This window comes from Balaenoptera ricei, chromosome 6, assembly GCF_028023285.1.
Source record: "Balaenoptera ricei isolate mBalRic1 chromosome 6, mBalRic1.hap2, whole genome shotgun sequence".
Taxonomy (NCBI): Eukaryota; Metazoa; Chordata; class Mammalia; order Artiodactyla; family Balaenopteridae; genus Balaenoptera; species Balaenoptera ricei.
The window spans coordinates 113,833,624-113,857,489 of record NC_082644.1 but is presented as its reverse complement, the minus strand read 5'-3'; the positions used below and the strand labels follow the sequence as shown (position 1 = coordinate 113,857,489).

At 48.0% G+C, this 23,866-nt stretch overlaps 1 protein-coding gene across 1 annotated transcript in view; it reads right to left on the bottom strand.

Moving 5' to 3' along the window:
• The window catches only part of MVB12B (multivesicular body subunit 12B), a 187,484-nt gene extending 167,947 nt beyond the window's left edge, over positions 1 to 19,537 (bottom strand). Inside the window, 4 exon segments of the mRNA XM_059926690.1 lie at positions 3,118 to 3,240; positions 16,770 to 17,286; positions 17,288 to 17,339; positions 19,534 to 19,537. Of these exon segments, the coding sequence (XP_059782673.1) occupies positions 3,118 to 3,240; positions 16,770 to 17,286; positions 17,288 to 17,339; positions 19,534 to 19,537 (696 nt within the window).
• Positions 19,538 to 23,866: the final 4,329 nt, after the last annotated feature.

Sequence of the window (23,866 nt, the reverse complement as noted above, 5' to 3'; positions counted from 1 at the left end):
CTCTGGAGTGTTTGATTATTCTTTCTTTGTATTGTTGACTTTTTGTTTTTGCCAAAAAAGTATATCATCATATGAAGTTATGTCACCAAGAAGTGTATTATCAAAGGAAACTATTTCCTTTTTGGAAAGAAAGAGTCATCTCACAAATACAGTGTTGTGGCTTTAGTCTGTGAGTTGTAAACACTCACTGAGAAAGGCAAGAGAATGCAGGTAAAAAGTATGATGTATTTCATTGGAAATACACAGAAATACACCCAACAGTGGTCATCGGTGATGTCCAGCTTGATGCCCTTAGACACTGCAACATCCCAGAGGGACCTGGTAATCAAAGGTTAATTTTGTGCAGAGGAGTTTTAGCATGAAGTGCTCCCACGGCATCACGATTCATTGAAAACTGCCCATCGCATATGATAAAACAGCACGTGCTACCACGCATCTACAACACAGAGTCATCCTACCAGGGACCGTGGACACATGAGACCCACCAGCCCTCTGAGGGCAGGGAACCCCAGTCACTCCCAGATCTGAGAGCGTGGCTGAGGGGCAGGAAGTGCAGGCTATTTCAGAGGGGACTGCAGAAATAGGGACAATAAATTGAGAAGTTTAGCAAATAATCCCCAGCTGCCTGGCCTAGGAAGCTTCCCCTGACCTGCAGAGAAGTTACAAAATTAAATTTTTATAAACAAATACTTGGCATCTTTTACTTCAAGCAGCAACAGGGCCTCTGCTCATTTTAAAGTGGTTGTACCATCGAGGGTCAGCAGCCCATCTAGCGCCCGGCTCTTGGGGCTGTGTGTCACGGTACTTAACGTGCCCTGTGCACAGGGAGGGATTAATCCTCCGGCAGACGCGACCGAGAGAGAGAGGCCTGGCCACGGTGCAGAGAGCTTCCTCAGCCCCCGCACTTCCGTCTCAGCATCTCTGCAGCGCGGCCACCACCCGACGCCTCGCACTTCGGTTTGGATGTTGACCTCACACGAAACTCCTCCGGATAAAAGGAATGGGGAGTGCCTCCCTGCCTGCCCACCCCGTGCCTTCCCTCATTCCCCTTGAACTCAGGGTCAGACCTCTGAGGAAGCAGATGCTTATCTGGGAAGAGTCCAGCGGTCAGTCCAAAGAGAGGACTCCCGCCTCCCTCCCTGAAAGGGCTTTCGGAGGGAGCTCGGACACTCCGCCTCGGCGCGCAGGGGCTGGGTAATTGCCGGGCTGACCCTCTGGAGCCTCTTGCCCTGCTCACCTTTCATGGTAATGCCTGGTACAGCCTCATCATGAAATGTGCTTATTAATCTTACTCATTTGACACTGCGCTCTTCTGCCCTGAGCTAGATGTTAGGAGAAAATGATAGGGATAGATTCTGCTCCTGTCAGACTTACCAAGACTTTCAGAAAACCAGACTATCAAAGGCCATCTGTCGCCCACTAGCCAAGCATTCACGGTGACCCCGAAGGTACAAGCAGAATGTTAAAGACACAGATCCGCAAGAGGGAACAGCGAGAAGACCTGGGCCCCACCCCAGGCAACCCCTCGCCCCCAGAGAGCCACTCCGGAGCCAGTCCTCCCAGAGATGGCACGCACCAAGCCCCTTCCCTGATTCACGCCTCACTGCTTCATATCTAATTCATCAAAAGACACTTGGGCTTCTCAAATCAGGAACATTTTTATTAGCTTCCCCAGGAGTTTTATGGCACAAAGCCATACCTAATGATTCTATTTTATGGCAAGTTATACATTCCAACAGCGCTCTGAAGTCAGGCCGCAGGTAAGACTCAAATCTTTGTCAAAAAAGATTCCCCCGTTCTTTCACTTTTAAAATGTTTATAAGCTTTCAGACAGTTGGGAAAGTGATGTAGAGCATTTTAACAGGCTTCCCCTTCTCACACGGGGCCCGGCATGGGCTGACGCAAAATGCACCGCACTGTTCGCAACGGGGGCTGATTTTGCCCGCCCACCTCCTCCGCCTGGGGACATCTGGCAATGTCTGGACACAGTTCTGGTTGTCATGACTCGGGGGTTGGTGCTATTGGCGTCTAGTAGGAAGAGGCCAGGGATGCTGCCCGACTACACACTATTTTCTGATCATCTGGCCCAAAATGTCAGTAGTGCCAAGGTTAAGAAACCCTGCCTTTGGGCTTCTTCTGGACTAGGCATGGCATCCCTCCCACCCCTGGGACATCAGACACTGATCTAATCACTGTGCCAGGTTTTCAATGCTGGCTAATGAGACTTGTATTCTTTTATGTATTCTTGGTGCACATTTTCAATGAGCAAGAATAAAACATCGTCATAAACAAAATGAGGAAACTGAAAATAAGACCACCTTAGAAGCTCAGAACACATGACAATAGTCACTGTTAACTAAACCCTCCCAATAGTTCCTCTGCACTTTTTAAGCTTCACCCAAAACGGAATTTACCTACTGAAAAATCAAAATAACCAATTCCAGCCGTCGGTACTACTGAACACCACCACAGATGTCTGCTGAAAAGCAAAGCAAGTTCTCTGCTATACTGCAGTGATGTGGTCAGTCAGAGCCCTGGACTTGGGAGGGGGTCTGGTCCTGATTCACCACTCCCAAGGGCTGGGGCTCCATCGCTTCCCTTCTCAGAGCTTGAGTTCTCCTGATCAGCACAGTGGAGAGAAAGCAACTTCCCCTCCCAGCCTCCAGGGAATCATGAGAGCCAAATGAGTTCATGGGTAGGAAACTGCTTTGTAAACTGTAAGGAGCTATATAAACATATGTCAATACACTCACGACATTTATACATGTAGGACAATCTGTGACAACAAACCAAGGGTCTTTCAGACTCTTGGATCCTTTTCATGAAATGTCACAGCTAGAAATGCTTTTGGAAATCAACTAATGCAACCCTTTAATTTTACAGAATGTGAAGATGACCATTACAGAGGTCAAGTGACCCAGCTAAGGCCACGAAACAGCCCAGACGGGCTCAGGTCATCTACTCCCAAAGCAGGACGCTCCCCACGCCTTCCCATTGGTGACGTCTTCCCTCCCTGTTTTAAGTTCCTAGAGAGAAGCAGCACATCTTACACACAGGGTTCAGAGGGCCTTGAACACAGGAGATAACTGTTTGCCGAATCAGCGAATCTTGACTTACTACGTCGTAGCCTGTCGGGGCTCGGTTCCGAGAAGCCACCACCCCCACTCCCGTGATGGGATCCATTGACGTCTCTGGCAAGGCTTCTGAAAGGTCTTTGACTTCAGGCATGGCGGATTGCTCCTGGTTCCGAAAAGGAAAAAGAAAGCGCACAATTCAAACCGAGCATTTAAAGTGAACGATGTAAAGTCTCGCACAGACAGAACCAGTGTCTTGGGGCAAATATCCTGAACTAAGCTCCATGTACCTGGACTGGCTAAGGGAGCCCTGGACCCTTTCCTCAGATCAAGAATTCAAGTCATCTCCGGCCCCTGCTCTTCTCAAGTTAGCTTTGAACACTCTCCTGCCCAGCTGCCTGACTTCTGAACAGATACCACCAGCTTCTCTGAGGATAAATCAGACACGGCTAAATCTAACAGTACCTTCCGTCTCTCTCCCTCACAATACCTCCCTGCAGAAGTGCAGCCTTCCAAATCCACAGCCTCTACCACATCCAAGGGTGGACTGTTCGGGCGGCAGAGCTTTGCAGACACACAGAAGAAAGTGCTCTGGGCGTGGAGGCCAAGGCATGGCACTGGAGTCCAGTCTCCATGACTTACTAGCTGGTGACCGGGCAAGCAAGAGGTCAGGACACTGACAGTCGCAGAGCTGCTGTGAGAACTAAAGGAGTCGCGTAAATCAAGGGCCTGGAGAGGTTTCCTGGCACATAGTAGGCGCTCAACAAAAAGCAGATGAGACTGGAGGGTTTGGGATACAAAGGTCCAGCGTAACTGGCCAGAAACATGGTTGGTGCTGCTCCCAAGAGGACTGGCGGGTCCCTTTGTTGTGTTTAATCCCGCAGGTCATGTGGGCACTTACTCAAAGCTAAGCACTAACAATGGCCATAATTCTTGTTGGGCACTTTGGGAGAAAGGGAGGGAAATGAAATTATTATTCTGCTGCTGATTGCCTCTTGATGTGACCAGAGGAGACAAGCAGAATATAGAGAGCACTGGGTCTGGGCAGCTCGAGTGGCAGTGCACCAGAAAGCAAATAAAAAACGTAACACCTTATGTAAATGACTTCTAGTGCTTTTAAAAGGACAAGCAGCGAAAAAGAGCAAGTTAAATTCTACCTCCTTCTGCAGCAATTGAATTCCACTGGCTGTAGGTCTGCCAGATCTCTCAAGGCTGGTTACTGCTTCTAAAGCAAACCAAACACCCTGCCTAACTAGGCAGGCAGGAGGAATATTCTTAGCTCTCAGCCTAGAATCAGAAAAGGCAGAGGCTATTAAAAATGACTACAGCCTCCTGAATAGAAACAACCAGAATGCTGTATGCAAGTTATCGTGTAATCAGCATCCCCTGGAACCCACGAAAGGCTCCAGAAACAGACTTGTCAGGGCAACGAAGCCAAGTCTCGGATCAAGGCTAGAAGTGCCGGGCAGCAGCCACACTCTCAGCTTCTGTTTATGACAAAAGCCAAACTAAGTTATGCTTTACTTAATTCTACTGAAAATAAGCTTCTAGAAGCACAGGGCAGGGGGGACAGGACACCAAACCACATCACTGCATTGTTTTCTATTTTCAAATTTCACTTACCAGGCAGCTTTATCTGCATAAAGAACAGGGCTTAATGCTTCCTGCACACAGTAGGCACTAAATAAATATTTATTCACGGAATCCGCATGCATGCCCCCAATAAAGAAGGTTTAGAATTAAACATCTGCACCAGCCCAATCCAAAGCAAACACTGATCAAAAAGTACTTCACGTGGAAAACCCCATATTCCTGGTAACATGGAAATAACGTTGCTGCAGTTTGCAAAATATTGGTACCTGCTGTTGGTTACCAAAATGCTTCGCAATTAACAACTCATTAATAGAATGTACAATTCTGCCAGTGCTAAAATATCATGCTGTGAATTTAATAAAAGAACATCAGAGGTAAGTGTTGTTTTTTTTTTTTTTTAAGATAGTAGCGCTTCTACTATCTGAGGGGGGGGGGAAGTGAGCATGGGAATAAATAAGAAACATTTTATTAGCTGAGACATGCCCGTCCTCGGGGCACCACATGCCACGTACTGATGGCAACGGCCCTCCTCTGCTCTGCAGCGTGAGCAAGGGCGGGGGGCTGACGCCGCTGCTCCCACAATGCACCGGGCAGCCCGGCACCGGGCCCCAAGATGGCTGCGGGCGGCCTCCCGGAGCAGACAAAGGAGCCGGCGGCCGGGCCCGCGTGCCTGGTCACGGCCCGGCCTGCAGGCTGGGAGGATGCGGCGGGCAGGGCATTAGCACCGAGCATCTCCGATGCACGCCTCCCTCTTTCCTCCCCCGCAGTGACCGTGCCCTGGGGATCCAGCAGCCTTTGTGAGATACAGACAAATGACTCCTCGCCGCGCGGAGCTCCGCGGTGGAGGAAGCACCACCACCAGTAAAGGAAGCTTTTAATGAGAAACGCCCAAGATATCCACGGCAGAGGCAATCACTCAAAGCAGCCTGCCCTGAATTACATATTTTCTGACTGCAAATTACTCTTAACAGCGTCTCTACCGTCACTTCAATTGACCTTCCTAACAAAAGGCCATTTATTAACTAGCTCTCGATGCTCCCTGGGCTGTGCGAAGCCTCCAGCCAGAAGGGATGGCACCACTGTGTTCGCGGCTGCCCGGGTCACAGGCCAGGCCTCTGCGAGGGGGAGAAGAGGCCATTAATGCCGGGCTGCAGAGCAGACCTGCCGCGGGGAGAGGAGCGGGGGAAGCAGGGTGTTTAAGGCCAACATTAACCTGTCTTGCAAGATGCGATGCTGGGCTACAGCAGAAAACGTGAAGGCCTACTTGCAACAGCTGGTGTCATCCTCAGCACTCCCCGCCCAGCACCCACCTCTATCTCCAAATCCTAGCTGCACACAGAACAAACTAACACACCTCCCCGCATCTGAACAGCACCCTGCAATTACCAAAAAGCTTTCTCGGGCTCCTTCTCAATCGATGCTCACACCAAACCTAGAAGGTGGCTGGGGCGTATTATCCCTGTTTTAGAGGAGAAAAACGGAAGCCTGGAGTTCTCAGACACCACGAGCTGGCAGAGGGCAGAGCCCAACGGGACCTCTGGCCCTCCTTCCCCAGCCTGGTCTGCTTTCCATACACTGTGCAGAGAGAGACGGACTTCCCATCCGATATCCCATCAAGAAAGCACTTTGAACACCAATTATATTTTAAAATGCCAACGCTCTTCTTTCTCTAGCTGTAGCCCAGTAACGGAAGCAAGGGGGGAAAAGAGTACAGAAAGATAGAAGTAACATGGGATTAATTTTCCCCACACCTTAGTTTCAAGATTCAACATTTCCCTCATAAATAATTTACAACAATAAAATTGAGCTAAGGCCATGTTTGTGTACGACGGAGGTAAATTTAGACCTAATGAGGGAGATCCGAGCCCGGCACAGGAGGGAATAGGTTGATGTATAGCACGGTGTGAGTGCGATCCACGGCACACGGGGGCTCCATGACCAGCTGGAAGTCACAGGGCCAACCGGGGTGGAGGTGCAATTGGGGAAACTTCTACCGTCCCAGCTGTGGCTACAAGGAGGGCTTCCACAGAAAAAGCCAAAAGTTGATGCAGTATTTTAGAGGCCAAGATAACAGATGTTGAGATTTCTGAGAACTACAGGATTGAGCCAACCTGAAGCTAAGTCGGTTCTCAGTAAACGCGAGGTAAGGAACGAAGATGGCGGCAGCACCTGGGAGTCACATCTGCCCTCGGGCACGGAGAGAGTACATTGGCGACACTGACCTTGAGCTAGTCCTCCTAGCTTGACCTCGCAGGTCATTTGGTCCCTATCCCAACCTCTACCCCGAGTGTGCAGCCAGCCTCACTCAGATCACTGCCAAGGCTGGGGGCTACAGAGGCTCGCTCTGGACAGGTGTGCCCGTGTCTGCCCCAAGAGGATTTCTCTGCAAGGTGGGGAGAGAGACAGAGAATGAGTGTGTGTGTGTGTGTGTGTGTGTGTGTGTGTGTGTGTGTGTGTTGTACATACTGGGACTAGAGGGGCTGGATGGGGTCAGTTAGGGTGAGGTGTGATTTCCAGGCCAGCAAGATTTTTTCCACGCTGTGCTCAATGAGTTCTATCCAATAACACTGGGTAAGAGAACAGCTTCCTGCGTGAGCCTGCAATGCTGCAAACGGTGCCTGGGGGAGGCCGCAGCTCACAGCACTGCAACACCTCACCAGTGCTGTCATCCCAGGTTCACAGAGAAATGAACTTTAACTATAAAGCCCCTTCATACAGACAGCACACGGCTCCCTTGTAGCTGATCAAAGAATCACTACAACAGTGTGCTTAATCCCTAAAAGTCAGCAGTGCTGGGCTTAACTGATGCTGAACATTGTTTCAGAATCAAAGGCGTGCCTCCCGGCCCCAGTCTGGGAGAAAACTAAGCTACTGTATCACAGTTGAAAACTCAGGGGAACTTTGATATCATCTCTGTTTAATTTCCCCGGCCCTGTGAGCCTGGGGTTTATCTCGTTTTATCAGCTCCTGTACTGAAATCAAAACCCAACTAGCAGAGCTCAGACCTCTCTCCACGGAGGCCCTTCCAGCAGCAGGGTGGGGTGCAGGCCGAGGAGTTTAAAGCACTTTGCGCGGGGGGAGGCAACAACTGCCGGGGGGCAGGGGGTGCTGCCTTCAAAGGAGGCGCAGCAGGGACCCCAGGCGAGGAAGGAAGGCCGACTCAGAAGCGGTGCCCTTGCTGCCCACCAGGGCTGAAGGCAGGACTCGCACACAACTTTTGAGGAGAGTAATTTCAAAGTATTGCGGGGGGAGCAGGTTAAATTGAGCTACTGTAGTTGAAATGACAAAACCAGTGAGCTAATGAAGTCCCTACAGAAGGATGAACTTGTGATCAGATTGTTTGAAATCCAAAGTCAAGGGCACAAAAGACAAACTGTCTGCCCACATCTAGCAGCTTGTGGCGCTGGGGAAAAGCAGTGGATAAATATTTCACTCCCTGTGGGAAACGGCCAAAGAGCAGGGCCTCCAATGAGAACGGCCGTCCCCCAGTAAAAGCTCCAGCTCTGGCCGTCGTGCGGCAGCTCTCTGCCTGTTTCCCAGCAGCAGCAGTGGTACCAGTGGGCTGCAGGGAACCCATGCCCTCCTCTGTTGCTCCATAATTCCTGGCACCTTCCTGCTAACAAATCTTAAGCAGGGGACAGAGGACAGGGGAGGCCAGGCGTGATTCACCAATGCACCCACAACACACACAAATACACAAACTGGGCCACCTCAGGCAGCCCTGGTGCAGAGCCCTACCTCCTACGGAGACTGCAGGCTGAGGCCAGAATCCCTGCGGCAACCAGGCAAATGGCCAGCCGGCTCTGGGGGCTGCCCATGGGGGACACAGGCTGAGAGGCGTCCACTACGGAACCTCAGGATAGCATCCTGGCGCCACCTGTACTTGGGCCTGGACCACTTATCTAGTGACCAGTCAGAAACCAAATCGTTCCGACAAATGCTGTTGAGTACGACCTGGTGGCAACAGGCCACAGGCTGCTGGGAAGGCTGCTAAGATACTGGGGAACTAAAGCAAATATTTTCCTAAGCTCCCCTAGATCACAAAGAACTTTCCAGCTAGGGAACTAACAATGGCAAGCACTTCCTTTTTCTCCAGTGAAGGTCTGTTACTTCTAATAGGAGAATCTGGTGTACAAATGCATCCATTCCATCAGACCTATGTTTAGACTGATATGAACCATTTGATTACCAAACAGATTTTCCATAAACCATGTGAGGCGGGCCTGGGGTTTGGGCTGCTGCAGCCCGTACAGTGCAGTGCTAGGTCCCAGAGTTCTCTCTCCCCAGATAAATCAGGATCAAGTTCTACAGCACTGCCGTGGCCAAAGGCCTGCCCCTATAGGCCCGAACGTGAAAAACCAGGGAGCCTGGTGCTGGGGAGGAGGGGGCGTTCTCCAGTACACTGTGAGCCCCACCGCAACCTGCAACTTGCTCACAATCACTGCAAATGAAGGTCGTCCCCACCCACTCCCATCAGGTCTAGTGTCATACTGTCCCCTAGAGAGAAGGAAGAAGGACACCGATGGAAGGCAGATGCCCTACAAATGAACCCACCCCAGGAGGTCCCAAGAGCAACATTCTCTTGATATTCAGTGACATAAAACGGTCACAGCCTTGGCTTGAGGGCCACAGTGTACAGAGTAAAAATGTCACCTCAACGCCAGGCAAATGGGCTCCCAGGCCAGAATCATCAGAACACCTGGCTTCAGGTCAGCAGACACCTCCCATCACTACCACCCGCTCTGTGACTTGCACATGGGTCTTCAGAGTTTCTTTGGTCGTATAATCATTCTGTGTGCTGATGACTTCCAAATTACTTCCATGGCCCGGACTTTTCTCCTGAGACTCAGACGAGTGTATCTAGTACCCTGTTGGCTACGGTCACCCACACGTCCCATTAATACCTCAAACCTGGCGGACCTTGCCATCCTCCCACCTGAAGCATCTCCCACGTTCCTGGTACCTAACAGGACCTGGTGCGTAACAGTCAGCCCACAAATGTTTACGGAGGGCCCTTGTGCTGAGCATGAAACAATGGTGAAGATGGAAACCCCAACATTCTGGATGAGGAGTTCTCAAATTCTAGCACGCATGAGTCATCTAAGGAATTCGTTAAAACAGTCTTAAAGCCACTCCCAGAGATACTGATTCAACAGGTCTAGGATGGGGCCTGAGAAGCTGCATTTCTTTTCTTTTTTATAAATTTATTTTATTTTATTCATTTTTATTTTTGGCTGTGTTGGGTCTTCGTTGCTGTGCACAGGCTTTCTATAGTTGCAGTGAGCGGGGGATACTCTTCATTGCGGTGCGTGGTCTTTTCATTGTGGTGGCTTCTCTTGTTGCAGACCACAGGCTCTAGGTGCATGGGCTTCAGTAGTTGTGACGCTCAGGCTCAGTAGTTGTGGCACACAGGCTTAGTTGCTCCGCGGCATTTGGGATCTTCCTGGACCAGGGATCAAACCCGTGTCCCCTGCATTGGCAGGCGGATTCTTAACCACTGCGCCACCAAGGAAGTCCCAGAAGCTGCATTTCTAACAAGATCCAGGTGATGCTGAAACAGCAGGTCCGTAGTCCAAACTTTGACTACAAGGCAGTAGGTACTCATTAGATGTTTGATGAAGGAAGGAAGGGAGGGAGGGAGGAAGGAACCTGAAGGTCATCATCCATGGGGAACAGCCTCAGAGTAAGTCCCCCAGTCTTTCCCTCCCCAACACAGGTTGCCCAAGAGCACCCAGTTCCTCCCCTATGGCACCCATCCCACCATTCAAAATCTGGGTCACATCTCCCATTCACCCCAAACCTTCCCCACTGCCCAGCCAGACAAGTGCTGTCACTAAGAATCCTGATGTTGTCCAAGGACATGGCCTTAGCACATACATGTGCACACATGCACGCATGCACATACACACTTACACAGAGTCTTGCCTCTCAGAAGGCTATAATACTTTCCCTAGCAGAACATCAGCTGTGCAAAGGTATATGTCCACCACAGTGCCTAGCCCACAATGAGAACTCAATAAATGGATTACGGATAGATGGATGGATGGATGGATGGACGGATGGACGGGAGGATGGATGAATGAAGTTCCTGTCCTCCTCTCAAAATCGCCAATGTTTCATCGGATTAAGGAGGGCATGTAAAGCAGCAGAGGCGATGGTGAGAGTGCCACGCTGGGGTCACTGATGCTCCACGCAGGACAAACACCACGATTCCAGGGCTGGGCCATCTGCCGAGGAAGGGAGGTGGGACTGCGGCACTCCAGGGGGTTCCAGAAGTGGGTGTGACTCAGCTGGAGCAGGCTGGATGAGGGCCTGGCAGGAGGCTGCACGAAGACTCCCCTAAGGAGTTTGTAAAAACTACAGCTGCCTGTCCCAACCCCCAGGTTCTGATCTCATTGATCTGGGCTGGGTCAGAGACTGGAGAATGCAGAGCCCAGGTGCAGTGCCACTGTGCTGGGTGACACAGCGACGGATAAGTCATGGGTATCAGCTGCAGGGCTCACGGGCTGGAGGAAATGTCCCGAAAGGAAAGGACCGCAAATGAGGGGATGCTCCCTTTGGCTGGGCAGTCAGGGAGCTGGGCTTCCTGAAAGATGGAGGGTGCCGAGTACTGCAAGGACTGCAGGCAGAAGACACGGCACCAACGGTGGCGTGAACAGTCCCGGACTGTCTGGGAAACTGTTAAGTAGCAGATGGGCTCTGAAACAAGCTTATGAAACGCTTAAACAGACAAACAAACAAATAAACAAAACCATTAAAAACCTGTCTGCACTTCTCTGCTGTTTCTAAGGTCTAAGTAATGATGTGGATCTACAGGAAGGAGCGCCCCAGTGGTCAGAAGGAAGAGATTCCCAAGTCTTGCGTTCCTATTTCCTCTCCTGTAAATGAATGCTTCTCAAGCCAAGGCCACTTCCTGCACACCCCATAGGGCCTCTTCATGCTATTAGCTCAGGGAAGGATTGGGAGGTAAAGCAGAGGAAAGGAAAGGGTGCAGACTTTGGACTCAGAGGGACCAGGGCTTGAGTCGCAGGTCTGACACAGCTGTGTGACCCCAAGCAACTCAACTGAATTGGGCCTAAGTTTCCATGCCCCTCAAATTGGAATAATGGATGATAATATTTTCTTTACAGGGTTTTAATGTGTATAAAGAACTCGCAGAACTTCCATCAAAAGATACAATCAACAGAGTGAAAGGACATCCAAAAGAATGGGAGAAAATATTTGCAAATCATATATCTGATAAGAGGTTAAAATCCAAATCTATTAAGAACTCCTACAACTTAGCAATAACAAAAAGCAAATAACTCGATGAAAAAATGGGGAAAGGACTTGAAAAGGGACATTTCTCCAAAGCTGATATACAAATGGCCAACAAGCATCTGAAAAGATGTTCAACATCATTACTCATTAGGGAAATGCAAACCAAAACCACAGTGAGATATCATCTCATACCCATTAGGATGGCTGCTACCAAAAACCAGAAAATTAGTGTTGGTGAGGATGTGGAAAAATCGGAAACCTGGTGCACTGTTGGTGGTAATGGAAATGCAGCAGCTATGGAAAACAGTGTGGTGATTCCTCAAAAAATGAAAAATAGAATTACTATATGATCTGGCAATTCCACTTCTGGATATATATCCAAAAGAACTGAATACAGGGTCTCAAAGAGATATTTGTACATACATGTTCACAGCAGCATTATTTCCCATAGCCAAAAGGTGGAAGCAACCCAAGTGTCCACAGACAGATAAATGGATAAGCAAAATGTGGTCTATACATACAATGTAGTATTATTCAGTCTTAAAAAAGGAAGGAAATTCTGACACATGTTGCAGTGTGGGTGAACCTTGAAGACATTATGCTAAGTGACATAAGGCAGTCACAAAGAGACAAATACTCACAAATATGATTCCATTTATATGAGGTACTTGGAGTAGTCAAATTCCTAGAAAGTAGAATGGTGGTTGCCAGAGGCTGGGGAGGGGGAAACAGGAGTTTTATGAGTACAGTTGACCTTTGAACAATGAAGGGGTTAGGAGTGCCAAACCTTCCAGCAGTCGAAAATCCGAATATACCTTATAGTTGGCCCTCCAAATTCGGAGTTCCTCTGTATCTGTGGTTCTGCATCTGGGGATTCAACCGACCGCGGATGGTGTAGTACTGCAGTAGTTACTATGGAAACAATTCCACGTATAAGTGGACCTGCGCAGTTCATACCCATGTTGTTCAAGAGTCAACTGTATAGAGTTTCAGTTTTGCAAGATGAAAAAGTTCTGGAGATTCGTTGCACAACAGAATGAATATACTTAATGCCACTGATGTATACATTTAAAAACAATTAGGATGGTAAATTTTATTTTGTGTGTTTCACAATATTTTTAAAAAGCATCTATAATTGGGGTTCTCAAATTTCAGTAAGCATCAGTACAACCCAAGATTCTTGTTAAACATGCAGATTCTGGGGCCCCTTCCCCAGATATTCTGATTCAGGATCTGGGTTTGAGGCCCTGGGTTCTGCATTTTAATAAACATCCTAAGGATTCTTAGTTCGTTAAGAATTCATTTATTTCTCTCTCCTAAAGGATATTCTTTTGAACATTTTGCTGTGCTGATCAGTATCTGTTTGAAAAAAAAAACCAAAAGTGTGGACTTCCCTGGTGGCGCAGTGGTTAAGAATCCGCCTGCCAATGCAGGAGACACAGGTTCGAGCCCTGGTCCGGGAAGATCCCACATGCCGCAGAGCAACTAAGCCCATGCACCACAACTACTGAACCTGCGCTGTAGAGCCCACGAGCCACAACTACTGAGCCTGCGTGCTGCAACTACTGAAGCCCATGAGCCCAGAGCCCATGCTCTGCAACAAGAGAAGCCACCACAGTGAGAAGCCCGCGCACCGCAACGAAGAGTAGCCCCCGCTCGCCGCAACCAGAGAAAGCCCGCATGCAGCAACGAAGACCCAACGCAGCCAAAAATAAAATAAATAAATAAATTTATTAAAAAAAAAAAAAAAGTGTGTGTGTGTAGAACGATCCTGTGTTGATCCTAGCCACAGGCCCAGCAAGATGGCCCTCCAGTCTTCAGGGGAGTATGAGCTGCAAAGCTCTAGTATGTGACCCCTGGGCTCTAGGCCCACGGGCCTCTCACATTTCAGCCTAGACAAGCTCTGCATCCCGCCAGAAGTGTGTCAAGTAAACCAACGCTTGCCCACAGGATGTCCCCAACAAGAAGGCAACGTCAAGCACACCCTGCCTCCCAAGCAGCTGGGGAGAAGAGACGTGAGGTAGGCAACCCCGCCGCAAACAGTGCCGACAACTCAGGGAAACCACAGTTCCCAAGGGCGGCCCAGCGAGCACGAGGCCAAGGAGAGCCAGTGGGGCCGGTGCAACGCTGGTCAGGGAGGGCCTCAGAGACAGCGAGAACAGCCTGGGGAGGGGCAGCTCATTCAAGGAACCCAGGCCTCCCCTCCCACAAGCCAACGCGCAAACGAGACTGCTCACTCAACCACAGCCAACTAAATACAGTGTCCTCAGCCCACCGCATCCAACCATGTAGTCATTTGTTATCTTCACCATCATAATAGCACCTTTGACATTTCCCACTCTTGACCCCAACACCATCATGACTTTCCAGTGTGGCAAGGATGTCGCTCTTTGAGCACGAAGCATGGAGCAGTTCCAACCCGCTAAGGCAGAGGGGCTGGGGACACTTGGATTCTGATGCCCCCAGAAGCAAATCTGCTGTGAAACTGATAGAGATTAAGAACCGTCAGCACCCACTCCCCCCTTCCAAGGCCCTGAGGGGGATCACAATGTGTTCACACGGTTGTATGGTTTTGTAAAGCACCAAGATATCCTTGTACACAAACAAGATATTCTTGCATTGCTCTTCTTATAGTCCTCCCCCACCACAACAAACTGTCAAAACAGCAGACCCACCAAACCGGGGTCTGCCGTTAGATCCCACTTACATTTAGTGAGGACCCACCAACCCCCTCCACAGTGTCACACACATTCATACACATTAGCCCATTCAGCCTTACGGGGCAGGTTTTATTCTTAGGCCCCTTTAACAAATGAGGAAATGGGGATTCAGAAAGGTCCCATGAGGTTCCATGACTTGCCTAGGGTCTCCTGGGTTCCAGGAGGTAAATTGAGGTTCTAAGCCCAGTGTTCTTTCTACTCTACCATCCCTTCCTAGTGGCCCTAAATAATAACCACAAACAGAAAGGCACTCTAAAAAAAACTGAAGCTACTCTTCTGATCAACCAGTTAACAAACCCTTAATAATAACCACTAATTTTTAATTTTTTTCATTTTATTTTTTTAACCACGCCATACAGCGCACGGGATCTTAGTTCCCCAACCAGGGATCAAACCTGTGCCCCCTGCAGTGGAAGCTCAGAGTCTTAACCAGTGGACCGCCAGGGAAGTCCCAATAACCACTAATTTCTATTAACTACTTGCCCTGTGGCATGAATGGAGCTGAGCACTTCTCTTATAATATTTCATTTGCTTCTTACTATAATTCTATGAGATAGATATTATCATTAGCCTCACTCTACAGATGAGGAAACTGAGGCTCAGAAAAGTTCACTAATTTCCCTAAGAACACACAGTAAGTAGGAAAGCCAAGGCTTAAGCCGAGGCCTAATTATAAGTCCTTGCACTTAATCATGGTGCACTGTTCCAGCTAAAAGTGGGGAAAAGCCCACCAGCGGGAAGGAGGCCGGGCAGGGAAATGCCTTCAGCATAAATCAGGAGTGCGGCCTAAAAGCTAAAAGGAAGGAATGAAAAATGTGGATTAAAGAAGATGATCCTAAGCTCAAATGAACCAGTAATTGCTATGTCAATTGCTTCACATGGGTCTTGGTGCCCAGGTCCCAGAAGAGGCCCCATTTAAATATTCTATGCATGGCACAATGTCTTGAAATACCTGGTTCAATTTCCCACAAGCAAGAAAGGTGTCACCTGTCTCCTGTACTAATCTTCTGAGTACACTGAGTTTTTGAGTTAGTCTAGGCTTCCACACAGCTTATCTCCTAACTTTTCTAAGGCTTTTCTGGTGCAGCTGATAAGATTTTCTTGCCCAGTTAAAATGAGATGAGATCCAGCCAGCTGTTGAGAAATGTACAATGAGATTATACTGAGAAGGAATCACGGAGACAAAGGCCCCTAAAGAGACTCTGGCCTGCTGTCTGCTTTGTGGCAGAAAACTGAGCGGGGGGGGGGCTGGTTCGTGGGTGGGGGCGGGGAGCAGAGAAGGCGCAACAGCCGTTTGCCTTTTGCCCTCCTGGGCCCTCCCCTGTGCCTTGCTGAAGAGGCTGCCGAGGGGCAGGGAATACAAGAGTCATTTTTAATGGCCGGAAAGGCTGATGATTCAGGAAGAGTTGTGTGTTGGTAACAAAGAGGACGAAGATGATCATGGGTCTGCCTTCTTCACCCGGCCCCTGCCCCTGAGCCTCATTTGCGCTGAAGCCCCCGTGGGGTGACCATCAACAGGCGCACCATCCTTCGAGGATGGGTACTCTGGGTCTTGGGTGCCCCGACCGGCACCTCACCTTGCACACAGGTGCCCTGGAGTTTGGGTGTCCTCTCTGCTCTGCCCAGGTCACAGATGAGACCGCACCCTAGATCATGCCCGAGGCTCAGGTGCAGTCAGCTCGGCACCCACGTGACTACAGAGAGTGGCCCCCGGGCCCGGCCAGCGAAACCACTGTCCGGGTCTGTGCAGGTGGCCGCCGTGCCCCGGCACAGGTGGGCCGCCTCACCTCTCACTTGGGCGGACGTGGCTCTCGGGAGCCCTCACCAGCCCCGGCCCAGGGGACGCTGCTCGCACCCTGGTCCCCGAGCTCCCTCCGGCTCCGCCAAGCCGCAAGGCCAAGCCGGGGACGGGAAGCCGCGGCGCGCGCAGAGCCGAGCAGAGGCTGCCGGGCCTGTCCCCGCGGCCGGCCGGGCACACAGCCCGCAGGCCTCGGTGCGGCCCGGCTCCGCCCGCCCACCCGCCCCTCGGCCCGGGGCCGGCGCCGGCCCGCCCGCCCGCGGGGGCAGCAGGGCCGGCTCGGCCGAGCCTCCGCGGCGCCCGGCCCGCCCGGCCTCACTTAACTGTTCCCCGCTGGGGCGGCGGTGGCGGCGGCGGCTGCGGCGGCGGCGGGTCCCGGCTCCGTCTCACGCAGAAGCAGCTTCTCATCGCCCGGGCGGCGCGGAAGGGGCCGGGCCCGGGGCCCAGGCGGCGGGGCCGGCGCCGCAGGTCGAGCGCGAGCCTCACCGGGGAGCGGCAGCAGCAGGGGCGGGGCGCGGCCTGGCGGCGGCGGCGGCAGCAACAACAGCGGCGGCTCCTTCCGCGGGCCGCGGCGGCGGGCCGGGGCCTCCCGGCTCTGGCGCTGGCTCCGTGGGAGGCGCCGGGCGCCCGAGGCTGGCTCGGGCGGGAGGAGGGAGCGGGAGCCCTCGCGTCCGGAGCCCGCGCCGCCGCCTGCCCGGCACCCCGCCTCCCCACGGCCCGGCCCGTTAGCCCCGGGCAGGGCCCCGGCGCCGCCGACCTGGCCTCTCCGAGTACGCAGGCGGCCCCCGCCCCAGCCCAGACCCACGGGAGCCCCGGGCCTGTCGGAGCCTGGGCCCCAATTGCCCCCTCCCCCAAGTTGGCCTCTTCCAGGGACCCGCAGCCTCCTCAGCTCTCCTAGGCCTCACTGTACCCTAGACTAATCCTTCAGCACAGCCTTAGATCCCTAGAAGCCCCCAAGCCACACACACACCACCCGCCCCCCTCACTTGAAGGGACACCCAGCCCTACTGAACCCCAAGCCAATCCTTCAGCTCATACAGTTCAGGAGACCCACTGGTCCAGCTGACCCCACATAAGCTTTGCTTGGCCCTAGTCCCCACTGCTAATACCAGGCCTCTCAAACTGACCCTGATCTCCTAGCAATTCTCTGCCTCCCCCTTATGCTGGGCAAATGATCTACCCACAGAGGTCTAAAGCAAGGACTATTGAGGGCTGGCCTCCAGGAAGCATCTAGAAGAAGTTTAAGCAGACCTATCGCCCTACAGTACTTGGAAAAAGGTACAAGCCAGAGGATAAAATGGAACTGGATGAGGAAAGGGGTCCAGAGCTTGGCCCTCAGCTAGAGTGGCTACTATGAAAGGTGGGAGTCAACTCTGCACCCTTAACCAAAAATGCCCTACACAGCCCCAGCAAGGCACCCCGGAGCAGTAGCCAGCGTGCTATTTGTTAGAGCTGAGGACCCTGCAGGACTGATTCAGCATCACTTCGCTAATGCCTCAAGTCTAATTTTCACACATTCTAGGCTTTTCTAAAACAGCTGTTTGATCCTAAAGAAAAGGGTGCCAGGAAGAATTGGCTGTTGGGAAAAAATGTCCTGTGGGGAAGCCTTGTTAGTGTGTGCATTCCTGAGCATCTGTATCACTCAGAAATGCTACTACTTCAGATGGTTTTACAGGCAAGTTCTATCAAACCATTAAGGGACAGATAATCCTTATGTTATTTAAACTGTTATACAGAAAAAAAAAAGTTTTCCATTTCACTTCCCAAGTTTAGCGTAACTCTGATAACAAAACTGACAGAGATAACACCAAAATGGAGAATTACAGATCAGTTATAGAACACTAGTCTCCAGAGAATTTAATGTGTTTTTTGAAAAAGAGGTTCTGCAGTCAAATAACTTGAGAAAGTGCTTAGTGCTGCATGATGCCATTTCTGGTCCATCTTTTGGAGAATCACAATAAGTATTATTAAGGTCTCTGTGAAGTCCAAGAGTAAAGAAACCTGATTAACCTGGCATTTCCCAAACTCATCTGAGCCAGGACCACCTGTTCAAAGTTCACCAATTAATCTCTAACATGTGAATCATTACTCTTATAGACCAATCTGCTTAACTATATAGTAGTTGCAAAATTTTAGCAATTTGAATCCAACTTGCTGTAAAACAAGTCAAAATGCACCATAATCAAGCAAGATCTATTCCAAAAGTACAAGGATGATTCAACATTAGGGAGTATGTAAATTCATTTCATTGTTAAAGAAAAATAAATCACAGGATATTATCAACAGGAGAAATATTTTTTAAATATTTGATAAATTCAACACCAATACCTTACAATTAATTTTCTTTAAAAACTCTTAATGAACTAGGAAGAAAACTTAAGTTTCTTAACATGACAAAGTTTATCAGAAGCCATCCACAAACATATTTAATGGTAAGACACTAAGGGTATTCTCATTTAAGTCAGAAACAAAACAAGAATGCCTGTTACAATTGCTACAAACTAAAGCCAATGCAATAAGATAAGAAAAATAAATAAGAAATACAAATAATGGAAGAGACAAAATTGTCATTTGTTCATGATGTAAATGCATGCCTAAAAATAAAAATTTAAGGGAATCAACTAAAAAGCTTAGAGACTTTGGTAAAGTGGCTAGTTATAAGATAAAAATGAAAATCAATGGCTTTCCTAAATGTTAAGGGAAAAGACTTCTTTTCCATATAGAGGGACTTGCATTAGAAAAGACTCGTGGCCTTTCTCCACCCTAGAGGACAATGACTGGTTTATCTCACTAGTGAGCTTGGGAGAAGGAACTAGACAAGAACAGATGCTCTGAGTTCTCTTTTTTGGCTTTCGCTTACTGCAGAGAGCAAATATTTTCATGTGCTCTCCACCAGGTGGTAAGTGGACCTGTTTCCGGGGTAAAGATACTATCGTCCAGCACTACCTGCTTTTATGGAGGTAAATCTATCCAGTTCAGGGAGAAATACAGCAAGCCTACTTGATTACAGATCAAAAGCTACATTTTTCCAGTCAACTTTATCAGTAATGAAGTTAGTATTTTTATCTCCTATGTCTCTTTTCTGTACCCATGCCTCAGTTTTTTCCAAATTCAGAAGAGGAAGAGAAGTATTACTTAGAAGATTCCCTAATTACAACACTAAATATCTGTGATTTCCATTTAGAAAGTATGACTTTTTAAAAAGATTATATTCCATTAGCAATGAATACTATAAAATACCTAGGCATACACTTAACAAGAAATGTCAAGGCCCATAGGAAAAAAACTATAAAACCTCACTGAAGGACATAAAAAAATAAGTCCTTAGTAAAGGAAAAGCGTAACAAATCCCCGGGCAGGAAGTCTCAATATTGCAAAGATGTCAGATCTCCCCAACTCAACTTATAAATTTAGTGGAATCCAAATCAAAGAACCAATATAATTTGGAGGTGGGGTGCAATGGAATATGACAAAATTATTTTAAAACTTATCCCAATAAATAAATACGGGAAAATATCCAAGAAATTTTTGAAACTGAATAATAATAAATTATTATTATAAGAACATTATTAAAAATAATGATGAATATACAATATAAAGTTTTATATTATAGTGTAATATCTATTAGAGCAGTAATAATATTGTTCTAACATATTAATATATAATGTAAAACTTCAGTAAATAAAATTGTGGGCCACTAGTATAAGTTCCCTGTTTATAAATGCTTTGTTTCTATCCACTGACCTATTTGAATATTTCTAATATCCCACTCCAAACCATATTATCTTGCCTAGACCACTTCAATAAATTCCTTACTGATCTGGCTTTGCCTCCATCCAAACAATGGAAGATAGCAACAAGAGTGGTCATTAAATAATAATAATAATAAAATGTAGCAAGTCACTCCCTTGCTTAAAGCCCTCCAGTGACTTTCCATAAGATAAAATTCAGATGCTCCAACATGACCTACAAGATCTTGTCTTGTCTAGACCTTGCCTGCCCCTCCATCCACTTCTCAGCTGTTTCAGCCACACTTGTTTCCTTTTAGATCCGTAAACATCAAAGCTCCTTCTTCCCTGGGGGATTTCACCCAGAGCACTCCTCCTCTCCATCTTTACAGGACCTGGGCTCTTCTCATCCTTAAACTCTGACCTTAAGTGTCACCTCCTTGGAGGCCTTCACTGGTCATCTATTTAAGTATGTCCCCAGTGTTTTCATACCATATCAGTTCATTTCCTGCTCATCACTCATCACAATTTGTAACTATGTACTATTTGTTTACCTGTTCAACTGTCAGTCTCCCCACGAGACTAAAAGCTCCAAGGTATCTGTTCATTAAGCATAACTGTGCCACACATACTAGGCCCTCAATAAACATTTGTTTAATAGATAGATGTGTCAACATTTAATATGTGCATATCCTTTGTCCATGTCTAATAATTATCCAAAGTAAACAATCAGGCAAGTGCACACAGATGTATGTTCAAGGATAATTATTTCAGCATTGCTTATAACTTGTTAAAAAAAACAAGTTGTTAAAAAATTAACTTGTTAAAAAAAAAAGTTGTACTGACACAGAAATACACCATGGTATTTTGTTAAGTAAAAAAGCAGTTTATAGAACAGAATGCATTTATTCTATGAGCCCATTAATTTTATATGTATTTGTGATTATTTATATGCATTAATATATGCATACAATACTTGGAAAAATGTATACCAAACATTAACAGTGGCTATATTTGGGGAAAGGGTGGAGACTTTCATCTTCTATTTTAGTGTATCTACAGATCTTCATTGTCTTATGACGGGGTTACACCCTGATAAATCCATCATAAGTTGTAAATATCATTAAGTCAAAAATGCATTTAATACATCACCGAACATCAAAGCTTAGCCCAGCCTACCTTAAAGTGCTCAGAACACTTCCATTAGCCTACAATTGGGCAAAATCATCTAGCACAAAGCCCATTTTATAATAAAGCACTGAATAGCTCATGTAATTTACTGAATACTGTACTGAAAGTGAAAAACAGAATGGTTGTCTGGTTACAGTATGGTTGTAAGTATATTGGTAGTTTACCCTTGTGATCCTGTGGCTGACTAGGAGTGGCAGCTCACTGCAACTGCCCAGCATCACAAGGGAGTATCCTACCGCACATCACTAGCCCCGGAAAAGAGCAAAATTCAAAGCCCGAAGTATGGTTTCTACTGAATGCGGATTGCTTTTGCATCATTGTAAAGTCAAAAATCGTTAAGTTGAACCATCATAAGTCAGGGACCGTCTGTATATCTATATTATAGCATACTTAGGAATATGGATGCAAATAACAGAACACCCAACCAACAGTGGCTTGAACAACAGGCATGTATTTGGCCAGGAGTCATCTACTTCCAGTCTTCCTGTTACAGGAAAATGAAGACGTTAAGAATGCATGTCCTTCCATCCTTCGTTGACCTCCTCAGGTGGTTGTCTTTTACACTCATGTTTGCTGCCTCACGGACACAGCATGGCTCCTCCTGCTTCAGGTGTCATGGCCTCTTCTTTCATGGCAGGATGGGGGATGGGGTGGGGAGCAAAATCTTTCCCAGAAACTGATCCCATGGCCAGAAATGGGTCACCTGGCCACTCCTAACTGTAAAGGAGGCTAGGAAATTGGCTTTGTCAGTCATGGCCTGAGGCTGCCCATATTGCCAGGGCAATAAAAATCACTGTTCCCTTGGAAAACAGTATGGAGGTTCCTCAGAAAATGGAAAATAGAATTACAAGCAATCCCGCTTCTGGATATACATCCAAAAGATATGAAAACAGGGTCTCAAAGAGGTATCTGCACTCTTATGTTCATTGCAGCATTGTTCACCAGAGCCAAGACATGGGAAAAACCTAAGTGTCTGTGATGGACGAATGGATAAAGGAAGTGTGAGACAGATATAGCTATAGATATGTAAAATGGAACATCATTCAGCCATAAAAAGAAGGAAGATGCTACCATTTGTGACAACATGGATGAACCTTGAGGATATCACACTCAGTGAAGTAAGTCAGAGACAGAAAGACAAATACTGTCTGAGCTCACCTATAGGTGGAATCTAAAAAGACTGAACTCAGGGGACTTCCCTCGTGGTCCAGCAGTAAGGACTCCACGTTCCCAATGCAGGGGGCCCGGGTTCGATCTCCAGTCACGGAACTAGATCCCACATGCTGCAACTAAGACCCGGCGCAGCCAAATACATAAATATATATTAAAAAAAAAAAAAAAGAAAGACTGAACTCATAGACACAGAGAGTGAATTGGTGGTTGCCAGGGGCAGGGTGGGAGGATGGGTGAAGGGGGTCAAACTTCCAGTTATAAGATCAATAAGTTCTAGGGATCTAATATACAGCATGGTGACTACAGTTAACCATACTGTATTATACACTAGAAAGATGCTAAGAGAGTAGACCTTAAAAGTTCTCATCACAAACACACAAAATAACTGTGTAAGGTGATGGATGTGCTACTATGGTAATCGTGGTAATCACTGCACAATATATGCGTCTATTAGATCATCACGTTTTACACCTTAAATTTACACAGGGCTATATGTCAATTATATCTCAATAAACCTGTGAAAAAAATAAAATAAAGGGGTTTCCCTGGTGGCGCAGTGGTTGAGAATCTGCCTGCCAATGCAGGGGACACGGGTTCGAGCCCTGGTCTGGGAAGATCCCACATGCCGCGAAGCAACTAGGCCCGTAAGCCACAATTACTGAGGCTGCGCGTCTGGAGCCTGTGCTCCGCAACAAGAGAGGCCACAATAGTGAGAGGCCTGCGCACCGCGATGAAGAGTGGCCCCCGCTTGCTGCAACTAGAGAAGGCCCTAGCACAGAAACGAAGACCCAACATAGCAATCAATCAATCAATCAATAAATCTTTAAAAAAAAAAAAGACCAGTAAACGTAACATTTATAAATAAATAAATAAATAAATAAATAAATAAAATTAAAATAATCACTGTTTCCTTATTAGGGAGGAAGGCCATTAAGATTTTTTTAAATTTTAATAATGAACATGTATAACCTTTCTAGTCAGGGGGAAAAAAAAGGTCAGTGTACTTCAGACACGATGAGATCCCAAAGGGTGGTCAATACCACAAAGATGACTGTTCTGAGAGAGGTGGGCAGAGTACGGGGAACAGCATGGAGCTCTCTGCTCACCAGTCCAAGCCCACGCAGGTCAGGAAGCAAGTCCGGCAGCATCCTGAACCTGAGATCGCCACTGATCACTTTTATCCTTTTTGGCTCTCCTTAAGGGCTCTCTCAATAAATACATCATTGCCCCTAAGGCTGTTCTCTGGTATTGATCTGTAGGAACTAGATAGAACAGACTGACTCTGCCTTGAGAGAGGGAGGGTAAACTCTCATCAGTTACCAGTCTTGC